This window comes from Mugil cephalus, chromosome 10, assembly GCF_022458985.1.
Source record: "Mugil cephalus isolate CIBA_MC_2020 chromosome 10, CIBA_Mcephalus_1.1, whole genome shotgun sequence".
NCBI lineage: Eukaryota > Metazoa > Chordata > Actinopteri > Mugiliformes > Mugilidae > Mugil > Mugil cephalus.
Genome location: NC_061779.1, coordinates 14,664,745 through 14,678,150, shown reverse-complemented (window position 1 = coordinate 14,678,150; position 13,406 = coordinate 14,664,745). Strand labels below are relative to the sequence as shown.

The 13,406-nt window shown below is 42.1% G+C and overlaps 1 protein-coding gene across 3 annotated transcripts in view; it reads right to left on the bottom strand.

Annotated features, from left to right (window-relative positions):
- Positions 1 to 13,406, bottom strand: part of scaper (S-phase cyclin A-associated protein in the ER) — a 53,827-nt gene that overhangs the window by 11,591 nt on the left and 28,830 nt on the right. For all 3 annotated transcript variants that reach the window (XM_047596955.1, XM_047596957.1, XM_047596956.1), the window contains 3 exons: positions 9,923 to 10,038; positions 2,767 to 2,890; positions 1,091 to 1,320 (listed from right to left, as the gene is read on the bottom strand). In XM_047596955.1, coding sequence (XP_047452911.1) covers positions 1,091 to 1,320; positions 2,767 to 2,890; positions 9,923 to 10,038 — 470 coding nt within the window. The remainder of the gene's footprint in view (positions 1 to 1,090; positions 1,321 to 2,766; positions 2,891 to 9,922; positions 10,039 to 13,406) is intronic.

Genomic DNA, 13,406 nt, shown 5'->3' with positions numbered 1-13,406 from the left:
CAAAACAGGTGATTATGGCTGTTTTCGAGTTGCAGTGCAGGTCATCTGACACTTGAACCGAGTTCCATTGTTTTGACTTGATCCTCTTCTAAAGCTTTACTTGGGTTTGAAAGGATCTTTCCTCACGTTTACTACTTTGTCCAGCGTCCGCTCTGTTTGACAAGCTGCCTGGTGGTCGAAATTGCTACTTTGGGTCTCATGATTAAAAACTCTTACAGCAACCGTGGTGGACTAAAAGCACTGAAGGCGAACTGAGGGACTGGTAATGAGCAGAAAGGAAACAGTGATCTCCTTTCTAAGTGATTTATAGGCTGGCATAATGGGAGAGTGTTGCAAAAGCGAAAAATGTTTTGATCTTTTGTCCTTCCTCACATATACATTATAAGACAGTTGAGGTAAATCTTGTGTTCGTACTCGGGATTATCAGTCTGACGACACAATTTTTCTCAGGCCCTCCCCTGTCTCTAGGGTTACGACTAGGTCAGTGGATGAGATTGGTGGGCCTGTGCAGCTGCTCTGTCCAGATGAATCATGGCTTGTGGGAGGGATAGTGGAAAGACTGCACTAGTCCACCAGGCTTCATGAGGCAGGGCCTGCCTTTCCTCACAGTGCACATTTCTCCATCACGGCCCCGACTCCTACAGCCCAGACCCACATGGCTACCTCGAACGCCAGGTTCAAGGGGACATTTCAAAGCTTTAGAAGTGCTCTTTGTTTATGCTACTTTGTGACCCGCTCTCCCCGAAAACCGATTTTTACTTAAAATGTGGTACACGACGTGTGAAAAAAAAAAAAAAAAAAAGGACATGCTGGAAGGATGCCAGAATACACCTCATTCTCACACTACTCCCATTCTAACTAGACACCACTTGAACCATTTCCAAATGATCTGACGTTTTTGTCTGTTCTTTACATAAGATCATGCTGTTGAGGAAATCAGAGGTTGGCCAACTCCGAACCCGGTGCAGAGAAGCGGAGGAGGCACGTACTATGAGGTAAAAACATTTTGGGATGAGAAAAAAAAAAAAAAAAAGGTGCCACAAGGGACGATGAGAAACATTGTGGGAGTCGAGCGTTGCAGAGACAATACCTGATTAGATCTTGTGTGCGAGTGTTGAAGAACTCCGTGGCAGAGCTCTTGACCTTGGTATCTGGGGAGGAAGTCCATGTGTTTTCGCCTTGCCCAGAGTCAGTGATATGCGGCCACAGGGACCCCAGGATGGTAGAAATGGCCTGAAGCAGGCCTGTCGTCAAACCCTCAAAGACTTGTTTGTTCACACTCCGACCAAAAATAGACTTGTCTTCATCCGGGACATACAGCTGTTGGAAGGGAAGAAAAAAAAAACACACACACACACACATTTAACACAACACATTCTGTTTGGTAATTTATACATCTCTGTTATTTAAATCACCAGGTTCTTTGCTCCTCTAATCAACCTTGATGCTGAAAGACCGAAGTAGAAACCTGGCAGCGTTTGAATTTCGCTGGGCATGAGTAACAGTGTAACAGTGTAGGTTTATTATTAACCAGCCTTAAGCATCATGTTAGCAACTAACACTCTCGGTGTTTGTAATAGCTACAATAAAAGCATATAGCAACCGTTTAAGAACCTCCACACAAAGCCGGTGAAAACAAATAAATGTTCTACAAACCAGCTACATCCTGATACAAGAAAGAAGTCTCAAATAAAAAGCCTGTAAAGAGAAATTAGACACAAAAGTACGACGGGCACTTTTTAAATGTCATAAAAATGGAGGTTCACATTTAAAATATAGTCGTAGCTTCAAATGCGGAACCCTGCAAAGGTAAAACCTTCCCATTTGGTCTAATGGTTGGGGTGAATGCTGACAGCATAGGTAAATCCACCGACATTCTCCGCAAATCTAATTAAAAGGGGACATGCTCACATGGCAGCGCAACCCCCACTGCTTTACTCTAACGCTTACACGCGCATACCAAAACGGACACGCACATCAATACACGTCCATAAATATAATAACGCACGAAAACTTTAAATTGTCAACTAAATTACAACACGTTGTAGAACTCCCGAGTAGGAGCGTGAGTGATTGTTGACCTCCATTCTTAATCCGCGCCGAACAAAAGGAGAGAAGTTTGTTCATCTCCTGCAGTGCTGTTGGATATGTCAGTCAGCAGAGCAGCTGCTGGGATATGTTTTATATAAACTCAAGCGCACAGGCTAACCTCTCCCTGTGTGCCCTAAGGAAATATGACTGCTTGGGATTGGAACTCGACTGGAGAAGGAAGCCCCAGTAGAGTTCATGCATGCACCACAACCCCTGTGCCTGTGCCTTGTCCTGTCTGTGTTGTGAGTGTAGGCGGCCCCAGTGAGCCGCCACCGTTGGATGTTTGGAGTGAGCTGGTGTTTACAGTCCTTCTCGCAGAGTGCTGAAGGATATGGGCTGACATGCCGCCGCAATGCAGCCTGCCTGCCTGCCTGCCTGCCTGACTGACTATGCTCTCACATTCCCTCAGTCAGTCAGGAGGCATCTGTGGAGAGGTTGGGCAATGGTTTGTTACACGCCAGCCTGTGTCTTGCTCTGTGTTTCATTAACACTGTGGCAGTAAAACACACCAGCAATGAGGGTTTCTCAGTGGTCAAGACAGTGTTTATATATATAAAAGAACTTAAGGAAACCTAGGAATTGTTGACACAAACGCTGAATTCATGCATGGTAAAATAACGCTTACACGTTTCATAGACAATGGTCCAGTTTATGTTCTGGGATGGATCCACTTACAGTGAGCTGATGCAGCAGCAGGTCCATGAGGAGGACTATCTTGTTGCTGAACAGCACATAGGAGCAGTTGGGGGGGCAGCAGGAACATGCCAGGTTGTAGATGTTAACAGCAGCACAGAGAGATCTAACAAAGAGACATGAGCAGCCATCATTAATCACACGTTTAAATTAAAACAAACCTCAGGGCATTTCCATTTGTTAAAGAAACACTTCAGCGGGGATGTAAATGTGACCTGGGCACTGACAAGACTATCTGCAGGCATCAGGAAACCAAACACACTCTTCTCTATTTGTGGTTCCTTAAGGGTGCAGTTTGTCTTCTCAAGTCAAACGCATATCTCACTGACAGCGTGAGCAGGGAAGCCGATTTGAGGAATAAAACACTCATATCAGCTACTTATGCGGAGACTCCCCTCACTAGAGCCACCTTCCGAGGTGCTGAGTGCAATCTCAGTTCCATCTTGGCAGAGATGGTGCAGCATTTCCGCTGGAGAGATAAAACTGTTTCTTTTAGCAGCTCCTCGCAGCCGCCAGGCAGCCCCAGGCAGCAGCCAGCGCTGAGCCAGTCAGCGTGCCTCTGTATTATGTCTACTCTAAAACAAGCCCCAGAGAAGATTAATGCTTCAGATAACTGACCAATCATTCTGCTGTGACTGCTACTCCCCCTCGCCCCGTTTCATCAGTTAATATTTTCTGACAACTGTATATTTTAGCCATTGGAGGAATAGCGTGTCCTATCTGCTCGCTGGAAGAATGGAATCCGCCTCTCCGCTGCCTAAAGTAGGCCATGTTTATTTCAACTGGTAAACATTTTGATATCTACCGAACCTTCACATCTGCTGCGCGTTTTCAGTCAAACCACGCTGGCACAGTAAAGAAAAATAGATTAGGTAGAGGTTCACCAAAGTCTGTCAATAACTTCCTCTGTTCTTCGCCTTGCGTTAGCCGGCGGGCTTTGCCGCAGCATCATTGTCATTGCTGCGCAGCTGTCGGACGCAGAATGCGGCGTTAATGTGAGAAGCGCTATATTTTGAGCTATGGGATGGCGTCGAAATCTGACATCAAAGCTCACTTCAACCTGAAACCAAAAACAGAGTCTTTAACAATTAGAAAGAACATTCTTCAATTGGTAGTTTAAGTTCTACATGTCAGATACTGATGGTGACTGAATTTAATCGCAAAGACGATGGAAAGAAAAGTTAATTAATGATTAAGTGAATTGACTGCCTGTGTGAAGAGGAGGTGGGGAAACACGAGAACCCAACCAAACTATGCATTGTACAGCGTTTGATTCTCACAGACTCTGATTCCCAAGTGAACACGGGACAGAGGGCGGCTTCTATGTAAATAACAAAGTGGCTAAAAAAATTTTTTCCATTAATTGTACTGTATAATTATACGCTTTATGCGGCTCATGAAAACAGTGGTGGCTGCCACGCACATTCCTCGCAAGGACATGGGCTACTTTACGTCACTATTATGGTATTTGTACCTGTTGAGTGAAGAAGTAAAGTAGCGCACAATAGTACAGTTATCTTATGATCTATCAGAGATTAAATAGCAAAGCAGGACTGACTTGATTACTGTCAAAGGGCTGTCTCAGAACAGCCAGATAAAGTTCATGCTGATCAACGGCGTTCGGGATACTTTGAAATTTTGGGGCTTTCTGTGTGCAAGTAATTGGCCTAAGCTGTGGTACAGTGATACATTAAATAGTTCCTTCTTGAAGGAACAAAGAGGGAAGTAATTTACTTGGAGAGAAAGGTTTAGATTAGTCGATAGGAGAGCGTGGGCTCGTTCTGGTGTTGATGGAATCAGTGCTGAGTGGTATTTTGATTGTTCAACAGTGCAGTGTATTATGTGAAATATGCAGCTAAATGAAACAAAACCATCGACTATCTAGAAGAGAAATTTGTCACGACAAATAATCGGGATTTATTATTGCACTGTCATGTCTTTTTCTCCATTTGGCAGTTTTGCTAGGAGTTTCCATGCCATCAAGCGTCAGTTAAGCATGCCTCGGTTTGTCCACTGTGGAAACCTGTTGGGCCATTTTCAGCTTTTCAAAAGCAGTTTGTCCTCATTTAGAATTTGATGCAATGCTTTCTGACAGTGTTCCCCTTGTCACATGAAATTTAGGTACATTTATATTTTTGGTAGAGTCCGTGTTCACGTCGGTGGCTGCAAAACAGTTTTCCTTATTTAGTTTCTGTTATTTGGAGTCCCAGCCCTGTGGCTGACTGATGACCTGTGCAGGATGTACCTCCGCCTCTCGCTCAGTGTTGTCAGCTGGGACTAGCTGCAGTTGCAAGGGTACAGCTAATGTTATGGTGTTTTGAGCTTCTCACAATGTAATGCATTTACACACAGAATTGAGAATTGAATTGAATTGAATAATACTTAAGAGTATGGTGAAGTGAATACGGAGTTTCTAAAGAAGTTATTAAAACACCATACACCAATGAGATAACTTAAAAAAAATTTTAAATAAATAAATAAAAAATCAAGGCTGCATTCTGTCCACCTGACCTTACCTAGCATATTCTAATTAAATCACTTAACTTCTGGCAGGACAGACCAGGTCCCTCAACCAAATTCACTCAGCTGCTCATGTAATGAGCATGCAATTGCTTTGTAACACAGCTAATCAGGCTTGTCTTTGGTCATCTCTGAACAAATGAGAAGGCTGTCAAAGGCATGCTTGAGTTATGCCCTTACAGCAGCTTGTACAATGAACCATTACAGTGATCTGTCTTTGGTTTCCTCCCACCTAATTGAGCTTGATGAGCATGACACCCGATAGTCCAACCTCTCTGGGAATCTCACTATCCAAACACCCCTCAGTGACAGCTCCAGTCAAAGATTTTGAGGAACAATTCGTTAAAGTGCCACGCCGCCCTTTCTCACGTTGCACAAAAACTTTGCGGGGACTGATGTGTGCCAGTCTACCTGAGCAGGCCACATTCTTCCACCTACACCAGTACGGGTTTCTCGTTACATAGGTGACACTGTGCTTTGCAAGTTCCCAAAATTAGCATAATCGCAATCCATCTCATTGTCAACCTGCCACATTCAGGTCATTCAGGTTTTTTTGTTAATTAAAACAGTAAAGTGGTGGATTCAGGCAGAAATACAATGATTCGAACAGCCAGGAGTTAGACAACATTTGAAGCCATACAGAACTGAGGCTAGCGGCCAACAAATGGAAGAAAGTGAAGATTTAGGGACGTATTAAGAGTCCATCTGACGTCTGAAATAAAAATACACATCACGTTTAAATGACACGGATAGGAAAAAATTAAGAAGAATCATATGAAACTCATGAAACAGCGTTTGTCCACAAAATAGTCGTATACCTCACCGGCTGGTTAACTCTCTGGAATAAATCAGAAGTAACAACCATAAACACACTGTTTCCCCTGAGGTACACGGTTATGGATTGTGTCTGTCTTTCACCCAAGTCCATTTATTGAGGTAAATGGCCAACTCGCCTTTTAGCTGACAACAGGACAACAAGCTTGTAAAAGGCTCTTTATGCTTTTTGTCACTGCCTCCAGTTATCAACTCGGGGATCTGTGCTCTTCAACCTGAGTCTCACATTCCTCACCCTTTCTGTGCGTTTCCTATGTGTGCAGTCGAGCCTGACGGGAGCAGCGCTGCAGAAATCTGACTAACTTCCAGATCAGGTTGAGCCCCTGCCTCTTAAACAGGGGAAGAAAAAGAATCCTAAGCCAAAATAAAAGGTGAGGAGCAAGTCCATTTCCTTGTGCTGTCAAACAATCCCTTCATTCATGGCTATCTAAATGACATTTAATTTGATTCTGCTGTTGATCTCTCCGATACCCTGAGTGCTTCCAAGACATCTACTGTGGCTGTCGTGCCACACTGGCCAGGTATGAAGGAGGAGAAATCTGATGAGCCGTCACACTGCGGCGTGCACACGCACGCAAATACACACACACACACACACACACACAAATACAGAGAGAGACACACACACACTCACGAATGGTGGAAAACATCCTGAAATAAAACCACAGGTAGCAGGTCTGATTTCACAGGATACACCGGGTCATGTGAGACAGAGGTGGAAATACAAATTGGGTTAACACACATGTCCAAGGACTACTAAACCTTTTTTTTTTGGAGCTCATCTTTTACCATCACACTGTCGTACTTTAAAAATCTCCACAAACTGTTGTACAGTGGGACCCAAATATCAGGATGTGAACATAAAATATGAATGAGATTTTTTTGTCGTTCATCCAGTAACAACGGAACAACTATAACAACCTTTTAGGTGTTTGGTGTGGTGCCATACAAATAAGTATAAATCTAAATACATCGCTATTAGTTCACCATCACCTCAATAATAAATATGAAACTATTAGTCAACTGATATAAAATTAAGTCCCTTTTACAAATCTCAATTCATAATTTGCTAAAAACAAGTTGCTAATTTTTTAACTAATAAACTGAACAGATTTGCAATCGGTTCAAACTATAACACAATGCATTGGGCAATTGGGAACCTGTTAGATATTTTACACGATTTTCTGATATTTCAAAGATGAAATAATAAATTGAACCTTCAGCTGATAATGTAATGATGAGTAATTTAAACGCACACACATTTTAATCACAAGTCATGCAAATGAAATGACCTAATAAACCTAATCTTGTTCAAGCCCGAGTTTAGGTTGTTATTGTGCCTTTAGTGAGATATCATGCCTCCGGCTAAACTTAATGACAGGGGCTACCTAAACCCTGATCTAGGCGCTGCGGCGACCACAGAGTTACAGCAGAACATTAGCGCAGCCTCGCAGAGGAATTAGCTCATTAATGTAATGGTAACAAGATGGAATCAGCCTCCCCGGGGAGAGATATGGCAGGAGCATCTCCGCAGCTGCCTTTTTTTGTAAATCACTCCGCTTATCTGGTGGGAGGAGGTGATCAATACGGCAGCATCCCTGTAAACAGATAATGTAGCGTACTGGGAGGCTAGCGTCTGTATAGCAGCCCATTAGGCCACACAGCAACCCAGATGACAGATAGTGATAAGCAGACGGCCGGGCTGCGTCCTTGTGTTGCATCTTGTCATGAGCTACCATCTTTGTTGACCTGACACACAAATAAAATGTGACCTCTCCTGTATTTTACATGGGAAACGTGACTTTTCTAATCTGCGCGCGTGTGTTCATAAAATAATTAGCTTTTGGTTCCTGCAACCTGAACAGTAAGTACTACATTTATTCATTAAGGCAAAAAGCTTGTGTATACGGATTACATGGGTATAATAATGAGCTGAATTGATGCTTTCAAGAGCACGGCCGTATAAACTGACCGTAAACTGAAGGGCTGACCTCAATTTTTATCAGAGCATCAAAATGACACATTGGCTCATGGCTTGTAACTCCTTCCAGGACAATCCTGTTTAGCTGTGGGAAAGGGGTCGGGTATAAAAGAGGAGCTAATTTAAGACCCTTTTATAACTATTTATAATTAAATGTTTTCTTGAATTGTAAGCAGAGAAAGAAAAAAGGGGCCTCATCTTCACCGTGTCAAGGAGGTGTCTTAAAGCCGAGGGGACATTGTGTGTATTTAAGCTCGCCCACCGTCATAAACGGACGAGCAGGCGAGCTCTGCATACAAGCGCTCTGTGCTTGAGGACAGTCTTTCCATTTAGGATAATATTTCTTCCAAGTCAGAAGTCTACTTGAAATTCCCTCAGATTACAATGATTGAGGAAGAGAGACTACAAAAAAAATCAATATACATGTGATGCCCTTTAAAAGCCTTATAAATATAAGAAGCATTTGTCCATTAGCAGGGACTCGGAGACCAGTAAATGCTAATGAATGGGAAAGCAAGGCCATTCGAGTCCATTACAGAGTCCCACTTGTGAGCAGAACAGCTTTTCTGAGGTTATGTACTGGCAGGCCATGCTAACGCCAGACCCACAACTCAAAAATATTCTGTACTCTAAATGATAGATGGGACACATGTGCTTTTTGTGTTTCCAGAGAAAAGAGTGAACACAAATTGATCACAGAAATGGAAATGCTTCCCGTTTCTTGAAGGGCATCGCTGTTATTCATTAATACATTTTGAGAGTATTTATTGAGATAAAGCAACGATAAACAGTGATTAAGTAGGTTAGCCGAGATTAGCTCACTCACTTTATGCAATTGCAAAAACAATCACAGGGAGGAAATAGAGTAGTATAGTCAGCGAGGTCAGAGAGAGGATACAGTCATAGAGAAGTCATTGGGAAGAAGGACTGTAGCAGCTGAAGGCCGGCGAATATGCAGTAGAGAATAGATGGACATCAAACAGTGCGGCTCATCCAAAAGTGCTCCTTTCTTTTAGGCTTCACATTCAGACATGCAAATGCTATTTTATACTCATGCAACACACTGTGTACCGTTTAAATTGTAGTTGGCCAAAGGGAAGTGAAAAACAGTTCACTTTATACCAGTGATTAAGGTGTACTGTCACTTCACCCAATCTATTTAATATTAGTTCCTCTATGAGTGGAAGTAAAAGCTGTAAAACAATGCGAGCGTCAACTTATTTTTACATCATGCGAGGATATTTTTATATGCTTTCTTAATCTAAGCACAACGTCGGTAACCTCAGAAGATAAACCTTTATGAAAAAAAAAAAAAAAAAGATGCTGTTCCTTTTGCTATTTTAGGGTAAGTTAAAAGTGAAGGCCCCTCCAGTGTTTTGTATTAATCCGCTAGTCTTCATCACGGATTGCTCATGAACAAATTCCCACATTCCACCATTGACAATGAAGACAAATTTGGACTTGCACCTATTTAACAAGATCACATTGGGTCAACGCTAATGACCAATCTCAATAATAACGGCCGGTCAGCATTTCCAAGACCAAATGGTACAAAACCGAAGCTATAGAGACAGCTCACCCTGCTGGCTTGAAATAGAAACATGATCAAGTCGTTGCCAATAAACTTGCAGGGGACCGCAATAGTTTTTGTTTGTTTGTTTTGAATTGCATGTTAAATCACAGACAAAAAATATGAAAAACAAAACTACTTTTAAATATTTTTTTATATATAAATATATATATATATATTTATGTGGATCATGCAAATTAAAACTAATATACCAGTCTGATTACGGTACTCACTTGATAGGAATACGGGGAACTGCAGTGGGTGTGGAAACAGCAGTGATGACCTGCAAAATTTGTTCCAGAGCAGACAGGCCTCCACCCACTTGGAAAGCCACTTGGTCTGCATTGTTCTGTTGAGAACAGATAAAGAGAGACGGGGAGAGAAAGAGAGAGAGAAAGAAGCAGAGGTACAGTCAGGGGACAACAAGCTGCCGGCTGGACAGGGGATTACATGGCTCTCACCAGAAAGGGAACCTCTCTTTCTCCGACGGGGCCGAGGGACTGAAATCTGAAACAAAGTGATCCCTAAAGTATTCCTGTTTAATCTCAAAAGTGCACAACCTGACTCCGCCCCACAACAGTCTAGTTTCAGTGGAAGGCAAATGCTCGGCTGGCTGGCTGCAGTCAGCGCCAGGGTGGTCTCAACGGATGACCACGGACTGAGTGAAACTGAGAAAAGGCCAGACGGGTGATCTAAGAACACAGCGATTAGAGAACTTGAAAGTTAAGAAAATAATTTTAACAGCATAAGATACAGAGAACCATTAGAATATGATTAGAAATACAGAAATATCATTAGGATCTAATGAAATAAGAAAAATCTAATTCAGCTATTGTGTCAGCATTTACAGGAATTAAAGAGATGTTTTCTTACTCAGAGGCAGGATTTTTCCAGTCTTTAACACTACCGAGCCCCAAATACAACAAGAGGAGCTTGTCTCACGCTTTAAGCTGCTTTGGATCTAAAGCTCGACAAACTGGTTTGATCTACAAACTGCGTTTCTCCTCTGCCTCTCTGTTTAGATTTAGTTTCTTCCAATTCTGTCATTCAGTTTTAAATTTACTTCTAAAATATAAAAATGAATGAGCAGGTATGGCAGTATTACTGAACACATTTCTTGCTCCAAAACATGGGTTTTACATTTCAGGGCAACTGCTGTTAAGGGCATAATAGTATAATTAAGAAAAAAAATATTTTATCCTATATATATATATAAATAAATGCTAATAAATTAAGTTCAGTGGATTAGATTCATGACTATGTGATGACAGAGCACTTTGCAGCAGGTCAAATGCTGTTGCTAGTGTGTCTTGTACATCAACAAGTACAAAACCAGGAGCAAGCAGCGACGCATCAGGCATGTTTGTGCCTGGTTTGAAGGGAAGGAGAGGAACTGGAGGTAGGCTGCTGATGGAGGACCTTCTTCGCACACCTACGGAGCAGGGCTGTGCTACGCTGCTGCAGGTCACTCCTCCGCCTAATGAGGTTACAGTCTCCTTAGAGCTGTGACAGCACAAAAATCCAGCCACTTCACAGCGCTTTTGTTCCACAGATGGGAAGTTGCCAACAAGCCCGAACACATTGAGAGAGAAGCGCTTCACCAAATTACAGATAAGCTCTTCGTCTGTCATTCATGCCCGCTGCCGAGGTAACTGCTGCTCGATTGTGGTGCGAGACGCACGGAACGATCTTCAGAGTTCAACGCAAAAACATTAAATGTGCCCGAGACCTCTCGCATTACACGTAATGAGAAATGTCTCAAAAGCGGTGTTTGTAAAAGACCTCACCGTGACTGCTTTCCTGTGAGCTACCAGCAGTTTCCGTGCCTAATCAATTAGGTCTCAATCACTGAGCTTGGCTTAACCCCTCTCTTAACACGCCCATCAACACACCTACCTAAAAGCTTCTAGGCTAAATGAGAAAAGGCAACTCTTTCATAGCAGCTTATCAAATGGTATTAAAGGAGGGTAACTGGGACCTGCCCAGTCCTGGCTGTCTCCTGCGAAAGCCAGGCAAGAGTTTCTTGCTTGTTAGTTTCTTTTCTGCCGTGCTGACAGATTTATCTGTTGTGATGACGGAACAATACGGGTGAAGCGATTAAGTTCAAACTACCTGACATACTATCTCTAGGAGGTCTGAGCATACAATGGTCCACAGGAAACAAAAATGGACCAGCGCATAGTGCAAACACAGACATTTAAATAAAAGATGGCGCTTAAAGTAAAGGCTGAATGTTTTGTGAAATAACTGCCTGCAGTCCACAAATGTTGACGTTGCTGCTGTGCAACTCAGCTTGACTGTCTAAGCAAATGGAAGGAGCATCTGGTGATGATATCCTTTCTGCAGACCCAAGGGCGGGCGACAGAAATCATGCTTATATCTAATTACAGCGACAGCGTATGTAGACAATGAGCTGAAAGACATACAATAACGCTTTTGTTTCTTTAAGATAAGCAAGAATTCACAAAATACATTCCTGAAAGTGATACAAAAAAGAATCTCCACCCAGGGCTCTTAGAAGTCTTAAAAGTATATTGTGGGCAAGACTTCCCATCATCTTGATTTTAAGATTATTGGGTATCAGTTTCCTCCCTGAATGAATATACAGAACCTTAGCTAAACATATCCCATATTTCCCACAAAATCCTATTTTTTTTTTTTTTAATGTTCATTTAATCTGTCTGTGTCTAAGGTTAGAAGCCACAATAAAACACAGTAACAGGATGAGCAGTTTAATTTTCCTTTAAAAAAAAAAAAAAAGTAAAAAGGAGAAGACACCACCAAGGGCTGAGATAGCTCCTGAATTATACAACAGGCACAATCTTATCTAATTATTGTCCAGGGTGACTATTGTTCCACCAGCTGATGGGACGGCTGAAGCAGCTGGTAGTTCCTGCGACAGTGTCCGCAGACCAGCAGTCCAGCCAAATTACGCTTCGTAGTCTCCTCCCACCAGACATTTTAATTAAAGCTGAGAGGAGGGCACGGTCTCCGTCGTCCTGCCCAGCAAACAGATGGACAACAACTGGCAAAGTTCATTAAGAATGGACTTCAAGTCAGGGGTTCCCTCCTTCTCAAATAAAACAAATACGCGACGAGACGGGCCCCTCTTCACATGAATTTCAACATTACGCAGTCCCTCGAGTCGACCGTAAACCACAACAAGGCTGCTGGAGTAAACACTTTAAAGACTAAACTTCTATGTATAAACTTGTGTGTTTACAAGACGTAATGGCAGAAGATTTAGACTGTGTGGAATTATCCATTTCCACATTTGCCCACCGCTCAAACTGTTTATTCCGCAAAGTGAACTGAGATTAATCAAAGACCAGTGTGGCACAAAATTAAACTTGCCACAGAAACCTCAAACAGTCTTCGGTCATAACTAATACACTGAGCTTACAGAACAATTTCACTCCCTATTGGTCTTGTGGTAAAGACAACAACAAGGAGACTGTAAACGACAGTCTGTGATAAAAAAAAAATAATAAAAATACTGCAACGTTAAAGCGGAAACGAAAAGATACTTTTCAGTTTCCATTAATATATTATATGATGGCAGCCTCTATCATACATCAGGGCCGAAAAAAATAAATAATATATATATAAATACACACGTATATATTTATACACAACTTATCAAAATCCCAGGAAATAACCTGTTTTTTCCTTCCTTTATTTTTAAAACCACACATATATTTATTTATATATATATAT